The following is a 22,315-nucleotide window of genomic DNA, read 5'->3' on the forward strand; positions in this document are numbered from 1 at the left end:
GACGAGGATGGCGATGGACCTTCGATGGGGATCATGGATATCCTGAGTCGCGGGAAGAAGTCGACGAAGAACAGAGTTTCCAGCGATGTGAAGGATCTGGCGGGGGGTGGGAAGGAAGAGGACGAGGTGGAGGGAACGATCTTTGGTGCTGGGGGAAGCGCGTCTGGGTCGGCGGGTGGCCCGAGACCGATGACGAGTGGTTCTTCGTCTGGGAAGAGACCTGGGACGGGTGGAGCGCGACCTGGGACTGGAGGAGGGAGACCGGGGACGGGAGGAAGGCAGGGGACGAGTGCGAGTGGGCAGAGTGGACCGATGGTGAGTTTTCGAGACGCGTCGTTTTTCGTTCTTCTCCTCCTCGGACGAAACGTACCCAAGGCTGATCAAACCTGCTCTTTGATTTCACCTCAATCAGAACTACCTCCGAGTCTACAAGTCTGATGGAACGTACAGCACGATTCAGTGTCAGCTCATGTCGTCGACGACCGACATCCTGAATATCCTCACGGCGAAGACGACTCAGGCCAAGGCTGGATACCGACTGTTTATTCGAGAGAGGAACAGCGGTGAGTTCCCTTCGTTGGACACGGTCTTTCTTTTTTCGAAAACTGACTCAAATCACGTCGCTTTGCTTCCCGTCTCGACCAGATCGACCGCTCGACACTCGAGAGAAACCAGCTCTCATCCAACGACGACGACTCATCCAGGCTGGATTCAACGAGAGTGATCGAATCGAGGAGCTCGGAATGGAGGACCTGTCGCTGCTCTGCTCGTTCATCTACAGGATGCCGAAACTTCCCTCGGTGGATTCGGTGAGTCTTGCGTCCTCATCCTCGTTCCCTCGATCCCCTCGCTGACTCTCTTCTGCTCTTCCTTCTCTCTCAGACGGAAGAGGATTCATTCGACTCGTTCGAATACGTCGATCTCTCAGGACGAGACCTTCAGGTCTTTCCCATCTTCCTTCATCGTCACGCCGGAACCATCGTCCACCTCAACCTCTCCAAGAACCCTCTTCAGGAGCTCCCTTCCGACTTCATTCAGGACTGCACCACCCTTCGAGAGCTCCGGATGTCGCACATGGCTCTCAAGAGGGTCCCTCCTTCGATCCGACAGAGCATCTCCCTCACTCGACTCGACGTGTCGTGCAACAGGATCGCCGACCTCGACCAAGCTGGATTCGAGGACATCCCAGGTCTCATGTCGGTCAAGGTCCAGAACAACCGTCTCTCGGTCCTCCCGTCGTACTTCGGTCACCTTAAGGCTCTCAAATACCTCAACATCTCGAACAACGCGTTCGACCACTTCCCCGCCATCGTCTGCGAGATCCCAACTCTCCTCGACCTCGACGTCTCCTTCAACGCTCTCACCTACCTCCCCTCCGAGATCGGAAAGCTCGTCAACCTCGAACGTCTCGTCATCGTCGGAAACGTGATCGTCGCCCTCCCGTACGAGTTCACTCGGCTCGAGAACCTCAGGGAGTTCGATTGTCGTCGGAACCAGATCGTCGACTTCACGGCAGCCTACGCTCTCCCCAAGCTCGAGGTCCTCAAGGCGGAGAAGAACGACGTCAAGGTCGTCGAGGCTCAGTTCGGACCCAAGATGAGGGACATCAACCTTTCGAACAACTCCATCACGAAGATCTCCCTCTCCATCCTCGCCGCCGACTCGCCGTCGTACGGGCTCACGAATCTCGATCTCTCCTTCGCCAAACTCTCCTCCATCGCCGACGAAGCCCTCGCTCAACTCGTCAGCCTCGCAACCCTCAAGCTCGACGGAAACCAGTTCGTCAAGCTCCCGGAAAGCATCGGAAACCTCTCCCTCCTCAAGGAACTCCACTGCACGGACAACATCCTCGTCGCCCTCCCCGAAGGACTCAGCAAACTCCAGAACCTCGTCGTCGTCAACGTCCACAACAACAACCTCAAGGACCTTCCAGCGAGTCTCTGGCTATGCTCGAGTTTGTCGACGCTCAACGTCAGTTCGAACCTCCTCGAGACCTTCCCCGATCCACCACCGGCCAACGAGAGGATCCAGGTCGACGAGAACGGAAGGAAGAGTTCAGCCAGCTCAGGGACCCAGACTCCCACCGGGAAACTCTCTCCTCCCCTCGGATTGAGCCTTCGACAGCTCTACCTCGCCGACAATCGTCTCGGAGACGACGTCTTCGACCCCATCTCCCTCCTCTCGGAACTCTCGACGCTCAACCTCAGCTTCAATGAGATCTCGGAGATCCCGGAGGGAACCTTAAGGAAGAACACCCACCTCGTCGCTCTCTACCTCTCGGGGAACAAGTTGACGAGCATTCCGGCGGAGGACCTGACGAACGACTCGCAGGAGTTGAGGATCCTTCATCTCAACGGGAACAAGCTACAGTCGCTTCCAGCAGAGCTCTCGGCAGTCGTCAACCTCAAGGTCCTCGACGTCGGAAGCAACGTTCTCAAGTACAACATCAACAACTGGAGGTTCGACTGGAACTGGTCCGTTCTCTCTCACCTCTCTCGCTTCTCGCGTCTTTCCTTCCCTTACTGACTCCCTTTCTCTTCTTTCTTCTTTCTTCCAGGACGAAGAACATCGAGCTCCGCTACTTCAATCTCTCAGGGAACAAACGACTCGAGATCAAGCCGAACGAACGAAACCAGTACGACAACTCGACGACGCCCGACATCGCCAACTTCAACTCTCTCTCCCACCTTCGAGTCCTCGGTCTCATGGACATCACCCTCCGAATTCCTCTCCCCGACGAAGGCGACGATCGTCGAGTCCGAACCTCCTTCTCCGAAGTCAACAACATGGCCTACGGAATCTCGGACACGCTCGGAAAGTACGAGCACATGCTCCTCTCCGACATGGTCGTCCCTCAGTTCCGAGGAAAGGAGAACGAGTCCCTCTTTGGAATCTTCGGCCGAGCCCACACCTCCACGCCTACCCTCATCGCTCGAGTCAAGTCCTACGTCGCCGAATGGTTCGCTCCCACGTTCTCGGAGCAGCTCGGGAAGCTTCGAGAGGGAGAAGGAGTCGAGGACGCGTTCCGACGAGCTTTCCTCCTCCTCAACAAGGCTTGCTACGAGAACTTCGCCATCACGGAACCTGGAGGGAGGAAGGGATCTCAGGCCAGCACGGGGAACACGTCGCTCAGCGGAGGACAGTTCGGATCCATCCCAGCTCAGACAGCAACCGTTCTCAGGACGGGAGCCTCCGGAGTCGTCGCCTACATCGTCGACAAGACCCTCTACGTCGCCAACGCTGGACTCGCCCTCGCCGTCGTCTCCAAGCAAGGAACAGCCGAACTTCTCTCCCACAAGCACGAACCGTTCGATCGAAGCGAGGCAGCCAGGATTCGTCAAGCCGAGGGATGGATCTCTCCCAAAGGACTCCTCAACGAGGATCTCGACATGTCGAGAGGATTCGGATTCTACCACCTCCTCCCCTCCATCAACGCTCGTCCAGACGTTCGACAGTGGCAGCTCTCCGAGTCGGACGAGTTCGTCATCCTCGCCAACAAAGGTCTTTGGGACTTTATGTCCTACCAAACCGCCGTCGACATCGCTCGAACCGAGAAGGAGAACCCGATGATGGCAGCTCAAAAGCTTCGAGACTTCGCCTTGGGATACGGAGCCGACGGAAGCATCATGGTCATGATCATCGGAGTAGGAGATCTCTTCGTCGCTCGAGGAGCTAGGACGCGTCAGATCGCCATCGAGGACGCCAGTCAACTCGACTCGTACTACAAGCAGCGACAGGGTCGACGAGGAAAGGACGACATCGGAGATCGAACGCTCGCTCGACTGGATCGAGAGATCCCTCCTCCTACCGGAATGGTCGCTCTCGTCTTCACCGACATCAAGAACTCGACGTCGCTCTGGGAAACGAACCAAGGGATGCAGATCGCCATCAAGATGCACAACGCTCTTCTTCGTCGTCAACTTCGAAACATCGGAGGATACGAGGTCAAAACGGAAGGAGACGCGTTCGTCGTATCGTTCCCTACCGTCGCTGGAGCTCTCCTCTGGACGTTCACCTGTCAGCTCTTGCTCATGCAGGAGGACTGGCCTCGGGAGATCCTCGAGTGCGAGGACGGGAAGGAGATCCGAGACGAGGACGGGACGCTGCTCTACCGAGGAATTTCGGTTCGAATGGGGATTCATTGGGGGAACCCAGTGTGCGAAGCCGATCCCGTCACCAAGAGGATGGACTACTTCGGTCCCATCGTCAACCGAGCCGCTAGGATCTCTGGAGCAGCCGACGGAGGTCAGATCACGGTGTCGAGGGATGTGGTGAACGAGATTCAGGACGTTTACGATTCGTTGGAGCAGCAGGTTGCGGTGTTGGAGGAGGTGGAAGGAGGAGAGGATCAGGCTTTGGCGGCGGAGGCTGCTTTGGAGGCGGAGGAGAAGATGGGTCCGCATATCAGTCAGCTGAGGAAGCTTGGATTCAGGATCTCGTACATGGGAGAGAAGAAGTTGAAGGGTGAGTCTTTCCTTCCTTGATCTTCGACGCGACGAGAGAAGACGGTGACGAGACGCGTCGCTGACCTTCTTCCCTCCTCCGTTCCATATCTTTCTCAGGTCTCGAGACTCCCGAAAAGCTCTCCCTCGTTTACCCAACCCCCATCGCTGCTCGTCTCAACTTCACCACTACCAAACCCGACATCAAAGCCGCTACCATCTTCGAACCCAAAGCCGGTCTCGTCAACGTCGATGAGGTTCGACAACTCGCCAGCCTCTGCCTGAGACTCGAAGCTCTCTCGTCCTCCGGAACCATCGCTCACACCCACACCCACTCCCACGCTCACACTCACTCCACCGCTCTCACGAAGAGTAACAGCAAGATGGACAATCGAGCTTCGAGGTACAGCGTCAGGAATCCGGACCTCCTCCTTCCCATCATCGGAGCGGAACGAACGGACGACGAACTGTTACAGATCTTGGACTCTCGTGAGTAACATTCGACTTACTGCTTTCCCCTCCGCTCCAAAAATCTATGCTGACCCGCTTTTTTTGCCCGCAAACAGTCTCCATCCGAATCGAAAACTCCCTCTCGACCCTCTACCTCAAACAACTCGGAGGCTTCTCCTCGGTCCTCGCCGCCCTCACTCAGGCTACCAACGTTGAGCCGAGGCTCATCAACCACGCTCTCGCTCTGTTCGGAAACCTCATGAACGTGCCCTCAACGTCGTCTGCGCAGGACCCTTCGTCGGTGGCTCTCGATTAGGTCGCTCTCCTCCTCCCTTCCTTCCTTTCTATCTTTCTCTCGCTTCATCGACCGCATCTCTCTCATCGTCTCCCGCATACACGCTAGCTATCCCCATCTCTCTATCTTCTCACCCACCTCTTTATATCCTGTCTGTGTTCTTCTCTATCTCTCCTCTCTTTTGCTTTTCTTCTTCTCGCTCTCAAGTTCTCAACCTCACCTAATCTCGTTCTTCGCTTTCTCTCTTCAACTTGCCATCCTCTCTCAGTATACCCTTCCACGTCCACTTATCTCTTTCCTTCTTTCCCTCTTCGTCCTTGTAGCCTCGATCCGGTTGTTGTAGTTCGTTTTCTCTCTTCCTCTTTGATTATGTTACGTTGATAGGATGCGCACCCTCGACCGATTCGCCTCAGTTCTCGATTTCGCGTAGAAAGGGTCGGAAAACAAGATTGAAACGATCCCGACGCGTCGCCTTCTCTTTCTCTCTCTCTCTCTCTCTCCTCTTCCCTTCCCTCTCGCTCCCTTCCTCACGCTCTTTCGTCCCAATCGCTGCAATTTGTTGAAAGAGTCTCTCATCGAGATCTAAAGATGACGAGCTACTCCCTCCAACCCTCTCCTGCCCAGCTCCAGCCGTTTCTGTTTTTCCTTCGTTTCAGTTCCCCTTTTTTCCCTACTGTCCGTCACCCTTCAGCCTGTAAAACACGAGCCGAAAGAGTACGAGGGGTGTGTGTCAGGTTCGTTTCCGAGAGGTGGAAGCGGAGAGGTGATGAGGGAAAGAAAGCGAAGAAACGGAAAGGGGACTCACGACGATCGTCCTGCACGAAGGATCTCGTCGGTTGAAAGGAGGGAGGAGGCGATGTTGGCGCTGCATCGTCGAAAGATAAAACAAAACAAGCAAGAAAGGTAAAGTAAGGGGAGTCAGCGGACGAGAAGAGAAGAGACGAGACGAGACGAAGCAAGTTTGGTTGGGAAGACTCACGCCGAATGAATCATATGCCTCTTCACCCTGAAGTTGTCCCAGATACCCTCGGTGATGGGATCGAAAGGCTCTCCGGTCTTGAGGTTCAATCCAACGACATGTCCCTCGGCTTCCTCGTCCTGTTCGTTTTTGAACGCAAACCAAGGTCAGCGATTCTCCTTTTCTTCTCCCTCCTCTCTCTCTCCACCGTCCTTTGACCCTCTACCCGAAACGAACTCACCTGCAAAGCAGCAATCGTATCCTGCACATCCCACCCTCCATTCTGCGCCAACGTCTTGGGCAGAATCAGCATCGCCTCAGCAAACGCATCCACTCCCAGCTTTGCTCGTCCCTTCGCCAGCTTCTTGATGTTGTTGTGCAGATGAGCCGACAGGGAGATCTCGAAGGCACCGGCTCCGGGAACGAGGGTCTTGTCCTCGATGGCGTTCTTGACAGCTCGGAGTCCGTCTCGGAGAGCGTCGTTGATCTGGGTGATGGTGTGCTGGTTGGGTCCTGAGGCGAGCGAGAACCGAAGGGGACAGGGAGCGAGGGAGAGGGAAGGGTGAGCGTCAGTTCAAGGATGAGGTAAGTTCGGGGTGGTTTGGAAGGAAAAAAAGATTGCGAGACTCACCCTTGATGAGAAGAGTGACGGATTTGGGCTCTCGGACGTCCTCGACGAAGGTGTACTTCTCCTCTCCGAGGGTGTGCTCGTAGACGAGTCCGGCGTATCCGAGGACGTCAGGAGTGAGCTCGTCGACCGAGTTCTGGGCGATTCCTCCACAGCAGAGCTGGAGCCTGAAGAGACGAAAACGAAGGAGCGAAGGAGAGGTGGTCAGCTTCTCCTTCCTCCTTTCAACTTCCGCACGACTTCGAATGAAACAGCGACCACTGACCTCTCCATGTTTCTCCTCTTAGCTCGTCGAAGAGCGAAGATTCCGTGCTTGACCAGAACGTCGAGGGACATGGGGTCGATTCCCTTCTGGTTGATGAGGACGAACGTCCGAGGCTTCTTTTTCGAGTTGATGTCCTGATCGCAGACGAGGTTCTTGAGCTCGACAATCTTCTTGAGCTTGGCGTCCACGAACCGACGTTCCGACTCGACGAGCTTTTCTCGCTGCTCGGCGTTCGAGTAGAAGAAGGAGGAGTTGACCTCACTGGGGAAGAGGAGAAGGAGGGAGGGGAGGAGAAGAAAGGTGAGCTTCGAACTTGTTTCCGACCGACCTCTAGGCGAGCAGCTCGTCCCTATCACTCGACCACGCTACCCTGCCAATCCTGGAACCATCGAAGAAAGAGAGGAAACGCTGCACTCACGTCTTCTCGTACTCCAACGACACATTCAACGTCAAAACGAACGCGTTCTCCATCCTCTTGGGCATATCCGGATGCCTCGCTCCGTGATCCATCACCAGTCCCCTAACAAGCTGCGTCTCGGTATCCATCTTGTGCTGCATCTTCATGATCTCAACCATGTGCAGATCGATCGGCTGGGTGAAGGCGTCGACTCCGGTGGCTCCCTCGGCTGGAGGAGGAGGTTGGATGGAGAGGACGGCGTCGACCACGGAAGCTGCGAGTTGGGTAGCGAGTTTGGAGTGAAGTTTGGTTCCGAGGGAGGTGTGAGCGACGGAGATGAGGGTGTCTCGATCCATGGTCTTGGCGACCTTGAAGGTGTCGAGGAACTAGAGAGGGTAGGAGGGAAGGCGAGGGAGGGGCAGGGAAGGGAAGGAGGTGAGCTGAAGCTCACACAGGGAAACACGAAGAGCCAGTTCCCTCGACGATGAAACTGACCTTGAGAGACTCCTTCATAGCGAGATCGTAACCCTCTCCAACGACTCGAGGGTGAACGCCTTCCGAGGTGTACCTCTCCGACTGCTTCAAGAGCTCTCCGACGAGAAGGACGACCGAGGTGGTTCCATCTCCGGTCTGCTCGTCCTGAGCGACAGCTGTACGGGCGACCATAGCGGCGGTGGGGTTCTGCAGGAGCAAAGAAGAGGTCAGGAAAAAGAGAGTTGAGGAACAAGAGAAGAGAGGCGAGGGACGAACCTGGATCTGCATCTCGGAGAGGAGGACCTTTCCATCCTGGAGGAGGTTGAGGCGAGGAAGAGAACGATGGATCAGCTCGGAGGCGAGGTACATAAGAAGCCAACACCTCTGATATACTGACCTTGGTCATCTTGATGTTCCCTGATCCATCCACGAGCATCTTGATGGTTCCACGAGGTCCTGAAGGAGAAAGTCGAGTCGAGTCGAAGGTCCAAAGGTCAGCTTCCTTCCCTTCCTTCTCCAAGCTCCCTCGCTCTGAGAACAAACGCGTTGGTTTACTCACCAAGATTGCTCTTGACGACGTTGGCGAGTCCTACAGCTCCTTGGGTGTTGACCTGAGCGAGTATAGGAAAAGAAGAGAGAGAGAAGAAGAAGGAGATGATTGATGAGCTTCACGTCCCTCGTTTCCCCTTCTCCTTCCAACCATCTCGTCTTCTCCTCCTTCGATTCGAGCGAATGAAAGTTTACTTACCTGGAGAGCCTGAGCTCTTCGTACGCTCTCCGCTCTAGGATTGATAAGTTCGATGGCAGACATCGAGAAGGGCTGCAAGACGAAAGGGGAAGGGACAGCGAGAAAAGGTCAGCTTCAAGCTCGAGTCCTCCTTCTGTTCCTCCTCGAGAAAGCCAGCTCTTCAAGGTCCAGCGTCCAACAGCAAGAGAGACGGTCTTACTCACGAGAGGGAAAGGGGGAGGAGAAAGGGGTTGGGGAGGGTCGTGGGTGTTGAAGGAGAGGAGAGAGAGAGCTGAACGAGATTCGGGAGAAGGTTGTCGAATCTCTCTCCTTTCCTTCCCTCCACCCTTTCAAGCTCACAACCACATCAACTCTTTGCAGATCAACTTTCTTTCTTGTACGTAACGTTTATTTCAGCTACGGCTTCAACTCCGACCGATTGAACCTTGCAAAAATCTATCGCGACGAGGCTTGGAGGAGCTGGTTTCTGTTCGCACGAAGCTCGATCTCCTTCCCTCCCTCCTTCCCTTCGACCTCAACACCCTTTCCGTTCGCCCTTGCTCACAAGCTGACTTTTGGTTCCGCTCTTACGCTTCTTCTCCTCTCAGATCTTCGTTCTTCCCCATCTTATTCTCCTCTTCGAAATGTCTACAGCCGCTACCAACTCGACCGTCTCTGCTCCTTTCACCATAACGAGCAAGACGCCCATCCAGCCCACTCCCAGAGTCACCCTCTCCTCCCTCACCATCAACAACGTGTGAGCAATCAATTCCAGCTCCTTCCGTTCTCTCTCGAGAACCGAATTTGGAACTGACCTCTCTCCTTCGTCGCTTGTTTCGTAGCGGAACTCTGCGAGCTCTCAACTCCGCCGTGAGTTGAGCTTCAGCTTCGTCTTTCTTTTCGGCCCAAGATCGAAGGCTGAAACTCTTTCCTGTCTCTTCTCGACGCGTGCGACAGATCTTCCCCGTATCCTACAGCGACAAGTACTACACTGAAGTCCTGGAAAGCTCAATGGAGGACTTCAACAAGCTCGGTTCGTCGTCTCCTCCTCCTTCTCCCTCCCTTCCCTCCCTCCCTCTCACCCTACCTCCATCGCCTTCCTTCACCCCCAAAATCATGACCTAACCACTTGCCTCTCTTCTTTCCTTCGTTCCCAACCCACAGTCTACTACGCAGACGTCCCCGTCGGCTCCATCACCTGTCGTTTCGAATCCTCTCCTGCCTCCTCCCCATCAACCTCCTCCCCACTCAAACTGCACATCCTCACCCTCAACGTCCTCCCCGCTTACCGCTCCCAAGGGCTCGGAGCTCACCTCCTCTCCCACGTCGTGGAGAAAGCTGGAGAGTTCCCTCCTCCTGCTCCTGCTCCCGCCGCGCCGAAGAAGGGCGACGCGGCGAAGAAGGCTGAGGTGAAGAAGGTGGAAGTGAAGGAGAGGGAGACGAGGAAGGTCGAGAGCGTGTTTGTTCATTGTCAGGTTGGGAACGAGGAGGGGAAGAAGTTCTACCAGAGGGGTGGGTTCGAGGAGGCGGGCGTGTGAGTGCAACGATCTCCCTCTTCTCCTTCTCCTTCTCTCTTCCGTTTCGTCTTCGCCTACCACTACCTTCCTATCCCTTCCAACCTGCTCAAATCTCTACCTCTGTCTCTTCTTTCGTCCTTGAAATCGAGAGACTCGCTCTCTCGATCTGAACCGAAACACGAGTGCTGACCCTGCTCCTTCCCGTCCCTTTCCGCTCGTTCTTTTTCGTCACTTTGCTCGTTCACAGGATCACCAACTACTACTCTAAAATTGAACCGAGGGATGCGTTGAGGCTGGAGAAGAATATCAACTAGTCTATACATCTACCCTACTCGACCCAACCAACCACGATCTCAAAATCGAATGAACGTTCGTTCGCATCGGCCATCGCACCTTCCTCGTTGCCTCCCTCCGTAGATCTTGTTCCAAACAGCCAGAGCGAGATATCCTGTCTGAAAAATCCAGGCTGGAAATGCTTGAGCAGCGAGTGTCGTTGAGCGGAAGGAGTCCGAAGGAGAAGAAGAGAAGACGCGTCGCGTCCCAAACGGCCTCGTCGCGAACAAGGGCGAGACTCCCACCCTCGCTGCTCTTTGCGGAGTCTCGTTCGCACTCTCAAGCTTAGTAGCTCCTCTTATCTACCACTGCACCAGAGCCGAAGGGCTCGAGCGTCAGTCTCTTTTCCTTCCTGTTCCACATCCTGCTCCTCTGCCTGAAACCGAAACCGAAGCTGATCGGACTCTCTGTACTCCATAGAATCGCACACCTTTCTCGAATCAACAGTCTGCTCTCCCTATTCATCATCCACAGGAATGGAAGAACTTGCTTCCGCTGCTGCCTCCTCGCTGTTGAAAGTCGGAAAGAAAGGAAGGAGTGAGCGGTCAGGATGGGACGGCCTTCTTTCGACGAAGAAGGGGGAGACGCGACGCGACTTCTGCTTCCCTTCAATTTCCTTAGACGGCATGATTGGGTTCTCGCCCTAGAGTGTCACTCAAAAACTTCTCCGGCAGTTTGGTAGCTAGTTAGGCCCTGAGAAATCCTGAACGGTTTCTCGCAGGAGGCGGGATCGATCGTGAAAAGCATCGAAATTGAATCGTTGCGTTTTGGAGTCGTAAGAAAACAGAGAAGAGAGAAGCCAGCGTCAAGCTAGACTATGAAAAGACACGTAGACCCAAATAAGACGAAAGAAAAAGAGCATATGGAGGGAGATAAGGAAAAAAAAAAAAAAAAAAAGCACGAACAAGGACGACGCGTCGTGCAGGGACGACGGAACCGATGGCGAAGACGAGGTGATTAGTAGCTTAGCAAGCGTTGATGTAATTGGTGAGAGCAGCTTTTTCGGCGGTGTCAATGGAGAGGCCGTAGTAGGACTTGACCTTGAAAAGAAACCAGAACCGAAACACGAGAAGTTGTCAGTTTCGTAGTCTTCGCGCAGGTCGCCATAGATAATGCTATGTATACATACCTGAATCCACGAGCGCACGTAGATGCAGCTTTTAGGAGAAGACGGAGAAAACGAGACAGGTTAACAAGAGTCGGAAAACGGTGCGTCGTGAACTAACTGGTAGGAGGCAAGAGGAGGCATCCACTCAGCAGGGTCCTTATCTCCCTTCGACTGGTTGACGTTATCGGTAACAGCTGTATCCCAAAGAAAAAAAGAAGCAGCAAGTCAGCTCAGCCAACTCCCCGCCTCAGACTCAGAGCTCTTGATCTTCCTCACTGAATAACTGAGGTCGGACGAGGTCGTTCGCAAACGCCTGTCGCTGCGCCGTTGTCCAAGCTGAAGCTCCTGAAGCCCACGCCTCAGAGAGAGGGACCATGTGGTCGATATCTACATCACTCGCGGCGGTCCACGTAGCTCCATCCTGAAGGAGAGAAGAACGGAAAAAGGGCGGGTCAGACGGATCTCGAGTCGCGTCGAGAAGAGAACGAAAGTTGAAGCGAAGGCTCACGTAGGGAGAAACCCAGGTCCCCGAAGTAGCCTGTAGATGAGACGCAAAGGTAGCAGGGAGTGAGTGGAAAGGAAATGAAGGGAAGCAAAGTGAGTGAAAAGGAAATCAACGACGCGTCGAAAGCTGATCGAGGATCAAAACTCACAGCGCAAGCGGACGAAACAACAACTCCGGTTCCATCCCTCTTCAAAGCAGTCTCTCGAGTGTTGCAAGCTCCACTTTGGGTGATCCTGTTTCGTTGTAAAGGCAAAAGAGGGAGTCAGCTTCGGAGTCGAGATCGTCGAAGAACGACGGAGGGGGAAAGGCGAACGACGACGACGAACCAGTGAGGGAAGAGATCACGATTGTAGGTAGCCGAGTTGGCTTCGGCTTTGACGGTAAGGCCGGCAAGCAACTGAAAGAGCAAACAAGGCAGGAAGCGATGAGATGGGGAGAGTCGAGGAGAGATCGGAGGGAGATGGAACGAACGGTCTTAGCGGAAGCAACAGAGACGGGAGCTCTGCGAAGGCGAGAAAAGCAAGAGAATATCAGCATAGGTCGTCAAAGCGAACAAAGATGGGATGAAAAAAGAAGGACGAGCTCACGGTGCAGTCCTTCGAACAACAGTCGGCGCGGGGAGAGCCTGAACTCCAAGTGCCAAAGCCGAGAGGGAAAGAAGAAGAGAAGAGAGATGCATCCTGAGTAGCTCGCGAGAAGATCGTCCGAAGTCGTAGATTGATGGTCGTCGTTGGGATGAAGAAACGAAAGAGAGAGAGCGAAACTCAGCCTTTTATGATTCGCTCTCGGCTCTCGATCTCGTCCGTCCGAAACGTTGCTTCCAAGGGAACAGATAGGACGAGTCGGGGAGGTCCTTTAGGCTAGTTTGCGTTCCTTACGGTAAAGGAGCTAGTAAGAGACGCCGGAGAGAGGAAACTGGAGCCGAGGCGAGCTAAGAGACGCACGGGCCAGAACTGAACCGTTGAATTATTCTTTGGGACGAACGATGGTGAGGAGGGGAGGAGGAGAACGTTTTCGCTGGTGGGAACGTGTTGAGAAGGGAGAGAGGGAGAAGAAAAGTCATGCCGATATTGACTAGCGATGGCGACGACCGAACGAGGCTAGCTGAGGGAGAGCTTGGGATGGACGTGCGTGCGTTGGTTCGACGCGTCGAGTGTTCGATATCGAGCTCGAGCTCGAGCTTGAGGAGGAAATGGGAGAACGTGGTGGTTGATGTAGGTCGAGGTATGCGAGTGTCCATCTTCGGGCTGGTAGAACGACGAAGCAAAGCCGAAGACAAGTCAGTGCGCGTTGAATTCCTTGCGAGAGAAGGAAGGAGAGAGAGCTCACCTGTTTCCCGATCGAAAGGCTTCCGATCCACGTCCTCCCTTCCTGCCCCACCTTCTCCCTTCCTTCTCAAAGAAGAGCGAAGCACCTCTCAGATCCCTCCTTCCCATTTCCGCACCTACTCTCCCCATTCCACAACCCCACTGATCCAAAACTCCCTCCCTCCCTCGGTCTCAAACGCCTGCTCGTCCACCCAAGCGACTCCCTGCCTCTCCACCATCTCCTCCATCAACACCGCTCTCACCCTCTCCACCCTCCAACCCAACTCGTTCGCCACCTCCGTAGGAATCAACCTTCCTCCCTTCGCCATCGCCAACCCAATCAGCGTCGCCTCGTCCCCTCCGACTCCGACTCCTCCACTCCTCAGAGCTTTGCGATTCCCAGGAAGAGGGATGATCTCGATTCCTGATCCCAAAGGACCGAGCGTAGCAACGGCTCGTCGAATATCTTCCTCGGTGATTCCTCCAGGGACGATCGAGGACGAGTTGGGAGCGAGTTGGATTCCTCTGAGAAGGGAGATGCGACGAATGAGATCCGGGAGAGGTAGGAGACCTCCGTTGAGAGGAAGAGTCGAGATGGAGATGTCGATGATTTGGATGGAGAGTTCGTAGGTCCAGTCCGAGAGGTTGAGGAGGGAGGACCAGATGGAAGAGGGAGTATTGGAGGTTGGATGGAGAGGGCCGGATAGAGGGTCGATGTTGAGGGTCGAGCACATTCTCTGTAGCACCAAGCAGCGAGCGAGCAACAGACGAAGAGGGTGTGAGCTTCGAGAAGAAGATACGGGGAGGACGAAGACGAGAAGAGGAGGAGAGAAGAGAAGAACGGAGGGAAGAGGGAAGCTGACCTGAAAGTGCATTCTGAAGACTGGATCCTTCCTGATTTCCTCCCTATGTTTGATAGCAAACTCTCTCAAGGAGGATCTGAACTGTTCCATCTGAGCTTTGAGGTTGTCGATCTGGGAGGACGAGATTTGGGAGGAGAGCGAGTTGAACGCTTGAGAGTGAGATTGGTGAGATTGAAGGGACGAGATCCCAACAGAACGACGCCTGCAAAAAGAGAGCGATTAGCTTGGAAGTGGATAGAGGAGAGTTACGAGAAAGCTATGTACATGATGGGCTAATGGTTTGAGGGTAGGGAAGCTGAAGAGGGGAGCTGGGAAGACGGGGAAGGAAGGAGATCAGGTTGAGCTCGTGCGAGTCGAGAAGGGATGAGCTCAAAAGCACGGGGAAAGCTCACGAAAGTAGACTTGGCTGATGGTGTAGCTAGTGATGGCTCTTCGTGATATCGAGTCGTGATAGACTCTCTGTTGTGGACTGTCGCTGTTGGAGAGGAGGAGGAGGAGAGGAGGAGCTCAGCGCTTTCGAGCTTGACATCCTCCGGCTTGTTTCAAGAGCTTCGTTCTCCACCAACACCATCACAGGCGTTTCGGCAAGACTTTTAGGGAGGCTCTGTATCGACACCAACGCATCAGTGAGTCAAAACTTGAAGATCTATCTGAAATCAAGAGCTTCAAACGTTGGAGAGTTGACCGATTGTCCTCAACCTCCTTCCTCCTCCCTCCCCTTTCTTCCGAACCAGAACTCTCTCGTCCTTGAACACCTCTCCTTCGCCTGGCTTCTTATCGTGAGCAGACGACCTTCTAGCTGTATATCGAAGGCTCACGATTGCTGATCATTCCTCTCCTTCTCTCTCCCAGAGCTCCTTCCTACTCGAGTCAGCTCCGACCTCACTCAACCGCTCCTCCCCTTCCCTCCTTCGCTCCTTCTCCCTCGATCTATCGCTCTCCTATAGGACTTCGCTCTTCTTCTCTCTCGTCGGATGTCTCGAAACCATCAAATCTCGACATCTGCGAACCCAGCTCCTCCACCGGTCGAGTCCTACATCCTCAGACCACCGGAATGGAGGGGGACCTTGAGCTCAGAAGCAGATCTCGGTTGGTTTCCTCCCTCCTCTTCCCTTTGTTTCTTTCTCGTCTCTGACACTTCTTCATCTTCGAATGCAGGTTTCCCCGACTTCTACCCTTCTAGACCAGCCCACGGCCAAGACGAGGACTGTCTCTCAGAACTCTTCGTCAAACAGGGATACGTCTCCAAGTGGGGAATCTCCCAAGCTGTCCGTCGTCCCTCTTCCCTTCGCTCACGTCGGCTTTTTTGAAGCTCATTCCATGTTCAACGTTCTTCTCAACAGTCGGAATCCTTCTCGGTGCATGGTGTCTTGCTCAAGGAGCTCGGTTCTCAAGCTGGTCTCGCTCGAATGGGTTCAACGCTCTCCTCCCTTCTTTCGACTCGTCAAGCGTCGGCTTCCTCCATCGGGTTTGTCGATCTTCTGCTCTTCGCCTCAACTTGACACCCAGCTAACGCCCATTCATCCCTTATCTTAATCCTCAGACCCTCAACCTATCGACTTCCTCCACGATACACCCTCCACGACTCGAAACGTCTCACCTTCGTCGCCGACCTCGCCAACCCTCTCGTCCCACTTCACAAGCTTTCCAAGTCGATACCTCACGGTTTCAAGGGAGGAGAGCTGCTAGAGATGCTTTGGTCGAACGGAGTGTCGCTGGAGAGAGGTGTTTGGTTCGCAAAGGTCGTGGGAGCAAGCGAGATGGTGGGTTGAGCTCCTCCTTTCCTTCCTTCCTCCGTCGTCGAGCTTCCTCTTCAGAGGCCGATCCTACTCGCACTCTCTGAAGGTCCTCGCTGAAAGCTCTTTTTCTCGGTTGCGCTTTGACTACAGCAACGACCTCAAGGGAAACCTCAACCTCCTCCGAATCACTACTCCCTCGAGTGGACGAACGCGTGCACGACCTGGCTCAAGAAACAGCTCGCCGAGATCACCTTACCTTCGGTACCTCGTCCTGGGTTCAGCGTTAAGCAGGCCTTCAAGAGTATTCTCAGTGATCCTCAGTCGAGAGAGAGATGGGTTGCGAAGTGGAATTTCTCGTGAGTTTGGTCGTTTCCTCTCGGACATCCTTCCTCCCCTCTGTCGATGCTTCTCCTCCCCCAGAGCAGCCTCTACTTCTCTACTTCCTACTGACTCACTTTCCGGTCGTCTTCTTCTCTCGGTGAACCTCCAGCTGCTCCCTCATCCGATCCTTCTTCGCCCACTCCCTCCTCGACCACCGAAACTTCCTCTCGTGGCTCGTGCAACAGATCGCTCCCGCCAACCTGGCTCAAATCGGATTCGTCAGTCGGCTCATCGAGGAGTATCTCGAGCAGATCCTTGCGAGTGGAGCGTTGGCGAGGTTGATGGTAGAAGGAGTGTCGGCGAAGACGATGGAGATCGTGGGAGGGAGTGCGAAGGGAGGAGCCGGAGAGAAGTTGGAGGAGATCAAGATTGGGTTGGCGAGGATTCTTCAGGTGAGTTGCTGTGAGATTTTAAGGTTGAGAAAACGAGGGGAAGTGGATGAAGTATCTAGAGTATCGAGGGCGGACGAGGGTGCTCTGGATCGATTCGTCGAGACGGTCTGACTTCCCTTCCTCCTTCAGTCGACCTTCCTTCAAGCTCCCACTCTCTTCGTCTCACCGAAGCTATACAACGCCTACTCCAATCTCTTCAACCTCGTCCTCTCTGAATCACCCGAGATGACCCTCCCCGCCTCGCAAGCAGCAAGGGAGGAACCTCTTGCTCTCGCCGTCATCGCTGCGATGCGAGAGCAGTGGGAGGAGATCAAGAGAAGGAATGTCGGGCTGCTCTTCATGTCTGGAGGTGGAGGGGGATGGAGTCCTAGACGCCAAGCGATGGCAGACATCAACGTGAGCCGACCTTGTCCTCAAACTTCGAACTTCGAATGACGCTGACTTCGAACACTTCTTCGTCTCCAGATCCTCGACTCCATCTGCTCCACCTCGGATATGGCTCAGATCTCCCTCTCCTTCTTCACCACTGTCCCAACACCACCACCTTCCTCGTCGTCTTCGAAACGAGCATCCTCTTCGAAACCGTCCTCCTCCGCCGCCTCGACTTCGACCACCGCTCAAGCCTTCTTCCCAACCAAACTCGACATTCTCCTCTCCTGGTCCATCGCCTACGCTCAGTTCGGAGCTCATCGACCTTCCTCCGTCTCCACTCTCCTCCTTCATCACCGAGCTCGTCACCCAGGCTGCGACACGGAGGTTCAGGAGTTGGTCTTCAAGTGGGTCGCTGAGAGCGAGGTTGCAGCGAAGGAGGAGAACAGGGAAGCCGTTGCCGAGACGATCGGAGAGTTGATGAGGGTTGGGATCGTTGGATTTGCTGGGTTCCTGATGAGGCTGATGAGTCGAGGGCTGACGGCTGGGTTCAGGGAAGGAGTGAGTTTGGTTCCCGTCGACGCGTCGAACTGAAACGAAGGGGCTGACTTTCGACCGCTTCTGCTTTGATTCGCTAGAACGAACCCTCCTCGCAACTCAAGATTCTCCGATCAATACCACTCTACTCTTCGACCTCCTCGCTACTCAGCCAACGTCGTGTCGCTCTTTACGGACTTCGACCTTCGACGGGGTCTTCGGACGACGACGCTCTCGCCGAGTTGGTCACTCAGGAACTGGATGCTGCCTTCCCCGAACTAGCTGCTCAGTCAGGTGCGTATCTTTACATCACCCTTTCTGTGTTTCGAGTTTCTAACCTTCTCTCCCCTCTTCTTTCGCAAGTACCCTCGCCGAATGAGATGGAGGACGATTCGGAGCCGAGGATTGGATCGGTATCTCAGCTCGCCACTCTCTTGGGAGCACCGAAGTTCATCCAAATCGACTGTGTTCATCGATGGTTGAAGAAGAAGGGTCTCAGCAGCTCGTGAGTTTCTCTTTCTCTTCGGTCTCAGCTCTCGTCTCCGGTCGCTCACGCCTCTGATCCGTTTCCTCAGATCCGACGACCTCGACCTCAACTCGGAGCTTCTCGCCAAACTGCTCTACCTTCTCGAACAGGTCCGAGACTTCCCAACGATGCTGGAGGTCCGTTCATGCTCCTTCTTTACCTCTCTCTTTCCCTCTCGAGCTTGGCTGACGATGTTTCCCTGTCTCCCTCGCTCAGCTTCTCTTCACCGCCCTCGAATGCCCCTCCTCCAACTCTCTTATCTCACCCATCATCCTCGCCTTCAAACGTTATGCCGACGTCTGGACAGCCATGGAAGCGAAGGGCCCCATCGCCGAAGCTCTCTTCGAGAAGCACCTCGACCTTCGAGGAGCACCCACGACTCATCGTGAGCTGCTCGAGGTTCTGTTCGAGATGGGAGAGGTCGGGTGCCTGTCAGAGGAGGACAGAACGGTGGTTGTCAACGACATGTCGATGTTTGAGAAGGTGAGTCGCGTCCAACCTCCCTCTCACGAGTCTCGAGCCCTGACCTTTCCTTCTCTTCGTCTTCTTCAGTCGTTCTTCCCTTCGAGCCACCATCCCAACCCACCTCCCTCGAACCTCGACGAAGTCCAGATGCTCTCCCACGAGCTCGACCCTCAAGCTGGAACCGCTCTGGCTACGACCCTCTGGTATCGCTACCACGCTTTCGACGAGTGGCCCTTCGTCGTTTGGCAGAACGTCGTCCTCGCTCTCGCCCTCCTCACCAGCGCCGTCTCGGATCCAGCAGAACAGCTCGTCGTCGTCGACCGATACGCCAGGTTCCTCGACGAAGTCCACAAGCACATTCCCAGCGGACTCGATCGACATCTTCGACGGTGGTTCAGGGAGAGAGCGGATCAGGAAACGACGTCGGATGTGTTTAGAGGAGGACTCGACGGAGCGATGAATTATCTTCTACTCCAACTCGCTCTCGCCGGATGCATCGAAACAGTCACCATCATGGACGAGGTCGTACTCCCCGTTTGGAAGCTTTGCGCTCTCAGGTGCCGGTCGAGCGGATCCGAAGCCATCTTCTCCTCTCCCCTGGCGGTCTCCCTTCAAAGCGTCAACATCCTCGCCACTCGACTCCTCCTCATCAATTCACCGTCCCTCTCCACTTCCAACTCATTCCAGTCATCCTCTTCCTCCCTCCCACCTCGCAATCTCGAAGAGATCCAACGCTTCCAAACCTCCGCCATCGGTTGCTTTGAGGACTCGTCCTTCGTCAAGCTCGTCACCCACCTCCCCTTCGTCGTTGCCCTCGAAGTAGCTTTACCATCAGGAGATACCCTTGCTGCTTCCTGCGGTACCGTCTGGGCTGGACTCTCGAAACACCAGAGTCTCAAGGTCGCTGCGTTCAGGCATTCGGGGACGATCAAGGAGGCTTTCCTGAGACCGTGGTGGCCCGGAGGAGAGAGATCGGCGGAAGTTTCGTTGGATGGGAGGTTGATCGACGCTTTGAAGGATCTGATCAGCGATGGGAATCAGAGTGAGTAGCCCTCTCTCCTCTTCTCGACGCGTCTCTCTCTCCCCCCAAAGCTGACTCGACGCGTTTTCCTTTTGCCCCTTTTCTGCAGTCGATCCAACTCATTCACCAACCGTCTACGACTGGAGGAAAGTCGTCACTCGTCTCACTCCCTGGCGATGGAGTCGTTCCGTTCTCGAGCTCCAGCTCTCCCTCAAACAACTCGCCATCCGATCCTCGTCGGAAAGTACAGCTCCCGAAGCCGAAGCTCTCCTCTCCAACCTCACCAGGACGGTCTTCGAGCGGAACCTCTCGTCCGACGAGACGGATTTGATCTGTGAGGGTCTCGCTGGGACGGAAGTCGGACCTATCGAGAAGGTGAGATCGTTATTCTCCTTCATTTCGATGTTCAAACCTGCGCTGATCTCCCTCCCTCTCTTCAACTCCACTCCCCCAGTTCGCTGTCTCTGGACTCGGCCGCCTCGCAGATATCCTTGTCTCGTACGATCCTTCATCCCCAGCAGCTCAGGAACGGTTCAACTCCTTCACCGACAGCGCTGGAAACGTCCTTCGAGTCCTCTCCGGAACCCTCGCTCAGGCTCGAGCGCCGGAAGGAGAACGAACTCCCTTCTCCGCTCAGGATCGTCTATCGGAAGCCATCCTCGAGATGCTCCAGAAGCTCGAGGTTCAACTCAACTCGGTCCATCGTCTGTCGTCGTCGTTGAACCCGGAGGCTCGTCCGGAAGGATCGCTCTCGTCGTCGCAACTCACGTCGCTCCTCATCCTCATGCTTCGAAGCTTGCACGTCGCTTTGGGATTCTCTCGAACGGGGATCATCGACCTGTGGACTCCGAAGGCGAAGACGTCGATGGAACCGTTCTTGAAGGTTCAGATGAGCTTGATCTCGGTGAGTACTGTCTCTCTCTATTTCCATTCGTCGTCGACTGAGGCTGATGAAGTCTGCTTCTTCGTAGATGCACGCCGGAACGCAAATCCTCGAGGAAGGACTTTTTGCTCTTCTCATCGACACTTTGTGGTACTACGTCGATGGTGAGCTTCTCTCCTTTCTTCTCGAACCGAAGGACGCGTCCTGACCTTCCTCTCCCTCCGTCCTTCTCAGAACTGCCCAGGGACCTTCGAGCCGGTTGCATCGCCACCCTTCGAACCCTCCAGATCTCGGAAGCCTACGAACGGCACCCCTCCATCCCGGACGACCTCCGCTCCCAGATCAAACGGATTCTCCCCTACGTCTCTCCGGACCCTCTCGTCGAAAACCTCGTCGTCTCAACCAACTCCTTGGAACCCTCCCTCTTCGAAACCGTCAAAGCCCAAGCTCGTCCCTGGGAATGGATCGAGTTCACAGACCCACCGGCACCTACTCCCTCCCATCGAGACGCCTACCCAGCTCGCCAGGTCGTCAAGAACAACGCTTCGATGTCCCTCACCCTCTTCCAAGCCGAAGGAACTCGAGATCGTCTTCCCTCTCCTTCGACGAGCTCTCGGTTCTCCGAAGCCGCTTCATCGACGATGGAAGTCGACAAGGACGAACCCTGGAAGGCGGTCGAGAGCGAGAGGAGCTACGCCGATGATCTCGAAGGGTCGACGACCTTTGCGAACGATTGGGCTCGGAGTCGACTTCGAAGGGACGAGGAAGCAGCAGGAGGAGGAGCGGGAGACGATTCGAAGAGCTCCGCCGATGGATCAACAGCAGCAGCAGCTCCTTCCCCGATGAACACCGTCCCAACTCCAGCAGCTTCAACTCTCCCCATCCCCATCGCCAGCTCAAGTCGGTCGGCCACGAACAAGAGGAAGGCGTCGGTCTCGTCGTCGTCCACCGCCGCGTCCACCAAGGCTCGAGGATCTACAGCTGCCGATGCGGTCGTGATCGACGACGACGACGAGCCTCCAGCGAAGGTTCAGAAGGGGAGGACGGGTGGGAAGACGACGGGAGGGAAGACGACGGCCGCGAAGGCACCCGCTGGGAAGAAGGGGAGGAAGAAGGGAAATTGATTTTAGGATAGCTTTTGGTTGTCGAATCTCTTTGGTCTCTTTCATAGACTCGTAGTACGATAGATATGTGCGCGCTAGATCGAACTCATCGTGATCTGGAAAGAGCAAGAAAGATTGCTTTCGTTGAGCTCGTTCGCACTTTTGACCTATTTCTCCCTCTGCCCTCCCGCTATCCTTGCGTCAACAAAGAGTTCTTCCCAGGTATAAGATAGATGCATTCCGAAAAGCCAGACCAAGTGAAAGAAGACCAAGAAGAGCAAAACGAAGGAAAGCAGAAGCAAGTCGAAAACAAAAAACGAGGGTGAACGAACGGAACGAAGCGAAACGAAAAGAAAACCAGTCTCTTTCCCTGCCTCTCCGACTCCCTCTCTCATCTACAATCCAACGAGCCTCGGAAACTATATACCAAGAAAGACGAAACGCGCATTCGCTCGCGGAGCGAAGCCAAAAAGACACGGAGAAGACACGACTAGCGCGTCGAAGAGAAAGATAAACCCAAGAGAAACAAAAAGAGATAGGGAGGAGACCTGGGATGGGAAAGGCGGAAGGGAAGAGGGGAGAGTCGAATGTTCGGCCGGGCGAGGTTGAAGTGATGTTGGTTGGCCGAGG

The 22,315-nt window shown here is 55.0% G+C and overlaps 6 protein-coding genes across 6 annotated transcripts; 3 read left to right on the forward strand and 3 right to left on the reverse strand.

Annotated features, from left to right (window-relative positions):
- The first annotated feature begins 796 nt into the window (after positions 1 to 796).
- CYR1 (adenylate cyclase) lies at positions 797 to 5,665 on the forward strand. Its single transcript, XM_076639489.1, has 4 exons — positions 797 to 2,474; positions 2,558 to 4,464; positions 4,563 to 4,931; positions 5,009 to 5,665. Exons 1-4 carry the CDS (start codon positions 1,066 to 1,068, stop codon positions 5,206 to 5,208), a joined length of 3,885 nt encoding a protein of 1,294 aa, XP_076498399.1. The 5' UTR covers positions 797 to 1,065; the 3' UTR covers positions 5,209 to 5,665.
- Positions 5,666 to 5,742: 77 nt separating this feature from the next.
- On the reverse strand, positions 5,743 to 8,949 carry CCT6 (chaperonin-containing T-complex subunit CCT6). Its single transcript, XM_076639490.1, has 12 exons — positions 8,861 to 8,949; positions 8,658 to 8,729; positions 8,469 to 8,520; positions 8,307 to 8,365; positions 8,186 to 8,221; positions 7,931 to 8,116; positions 7,457 to 7,821; positions 7,039 to 7,299; positions 6,777 to 6,940; positions 6,387 to 6,658; positions 6,167 to 6,285; positions 5,743 to 6,052 (listed from the first exon to the last, which is right to left on the reverse strand). The coding sequence occupies exons 2-12, from the start codon at positions 8,718 to 8,720 to the stop codon at positions 5,989 to 5,991; spliced, it is 1,641 nt and encodes a 546-aa protein (XP_076498400.1). The 5' UTR covers positions 8,721 to 8,729; positions 8,861 to 8,949; the 3' UTR covers positions 5,743 to 5,988.
- A 331-nt stretch (positions 8,950 to 9,280) lies between these two features.
- On the forward strand, positions 9,281 to 10,467 carry BDY24DRAFT_369155 (GNAT family N-acetyltransferase; the record flags this gene model as incomplete). The annotated part of the gene is made up of 5 exons (XM_076638049.1): positions 9,281 to 9,393; positions 9,479 to 9,506; positions 9,594 to 9,669; positions 9,801 to 10,170; positions 10,401 to 10,467. 5 exons carry the CDS (start codon positions 9,281 to 9,283, stop codon positions 10,465 to 10,467), a joined length of 654 nt encoding a protein of 217 aa, XP_076498401.1.
- Positions 10,468 to 11,249: 782 nt separating this feature from the next.
- BDY24DRAFT_433716 (HNH endonuclease family protein) lies at positions 11,250 to 12,809 on the reverse strand. The gene is made up of 10 exons (XM_076644124.1): positions 12,687 to 12,809; positions 12,571 to 12,601; positions 12,426 to 12,496; positions 12,248 to 12,332; positions 12,103 to 12,132; positions 11,871 to 12,015; positions 11,713 to 11,788; positions 11,616 to 11,643; positions 11,392 to 11,526; positions 11,250 to 11,296 (listed from the first exon to the last, which is right to left on the reverse strand). Exons 1-9 carry the CDS (start codon positions 12,776 to 12,778, stop codon positions 11,452 to 11,454), a joined length of 633 nt encoding a protein of 210 aa, XP_076498402.1. The 5' UTR covers positions 12,779 to 12,809; the 3' UTR covers positions 11,250 to 11,296; positions 11,392 to 11,451.
- Positions 12,810 to 13,075: 266 nt separating this feature from the next.
- SNF8 (ESCRT-II subunit protein SNF8) lies at positions 13,076 to 14,829 on the reverse strand. Its single transcript, XM_076637856.1, has 5 exons — positions 14,662 to 14,829; positions 14,534 to 14,577; positions 14,270 to 14,471; positions 13,429 to 14,143; positions 13,076 to 13,346 (listed from the first exon to the last, which is right to left on the reverse strand). Coding segments are annotated over exons 2-4 (804 nt in total). The 5' UTR covers positions 14,536 to 14,577; positions 14,662 to 14,829; the 3' UTR covers positions 13,076 to 13,346; positions 13,429 to 13,543.
- A 1-nt stretch (position 14,830) lies between these two features.
- On the forward strand, positions 14,831 to 21,706 carry SRB8 (Srb8p; the record flags this gene model as incomplete). Its single annotated transcript, XM_076644460.1, has 19 exons — positions 14,831 to 14,895; positions 15,004 to 15,048; positions 15,122 to 15,358; positions 15,428 to 15,537; positions 15,613 to 15,737; positions 15,813 to 16,032; positions 16,159 to 16,364; positions 16,499 to 16,781; positions 16,911 to 17,177; positions 17,247 to 17,711; positions 17,789 to 17,981; positions 18,051 to 18,192; positions 18,263 to 18,350; positions 18,430 to 18,696; positions 18,766 to 19,720; positions 19,809 to 20,074; positions 20,154 to 20,603; positions 20,671 to 20,746; positions 20,817 to 21,706. Exons 3-19 carry the CDS (start codon positions 15,244 to 15,246, stop codon positions 21,704 to 21,706), a joined length of 5,118 nt encoding a protein of 1,705 aa, XP_076498404.1. The 5' UTR covers positions 14,831 to 14,895; positions 15,004 to 15,048; positions 15,122 to 15,243.
- Between the last annotated feature and the right edge of the window lie 609 nt (positions 21,707 to 22,315).

The sequence above is a fragment of the Mrakia frigida genome (genome assembly GCF_051309035.1).
Source record: "Mrakia frigida strain ATCC 22029 unplaced genomic scaffold BDY24scaffold_8, whole genome shotgun sequence".
In the NCBI taxonomy this organism is placed as follows: Eukaryota; Fungi; Basidiomycota; class Tremellomycetes; order Cystofilobasidiales; family Mrakiaceae; genus Mrakia; species Mrakia frigida.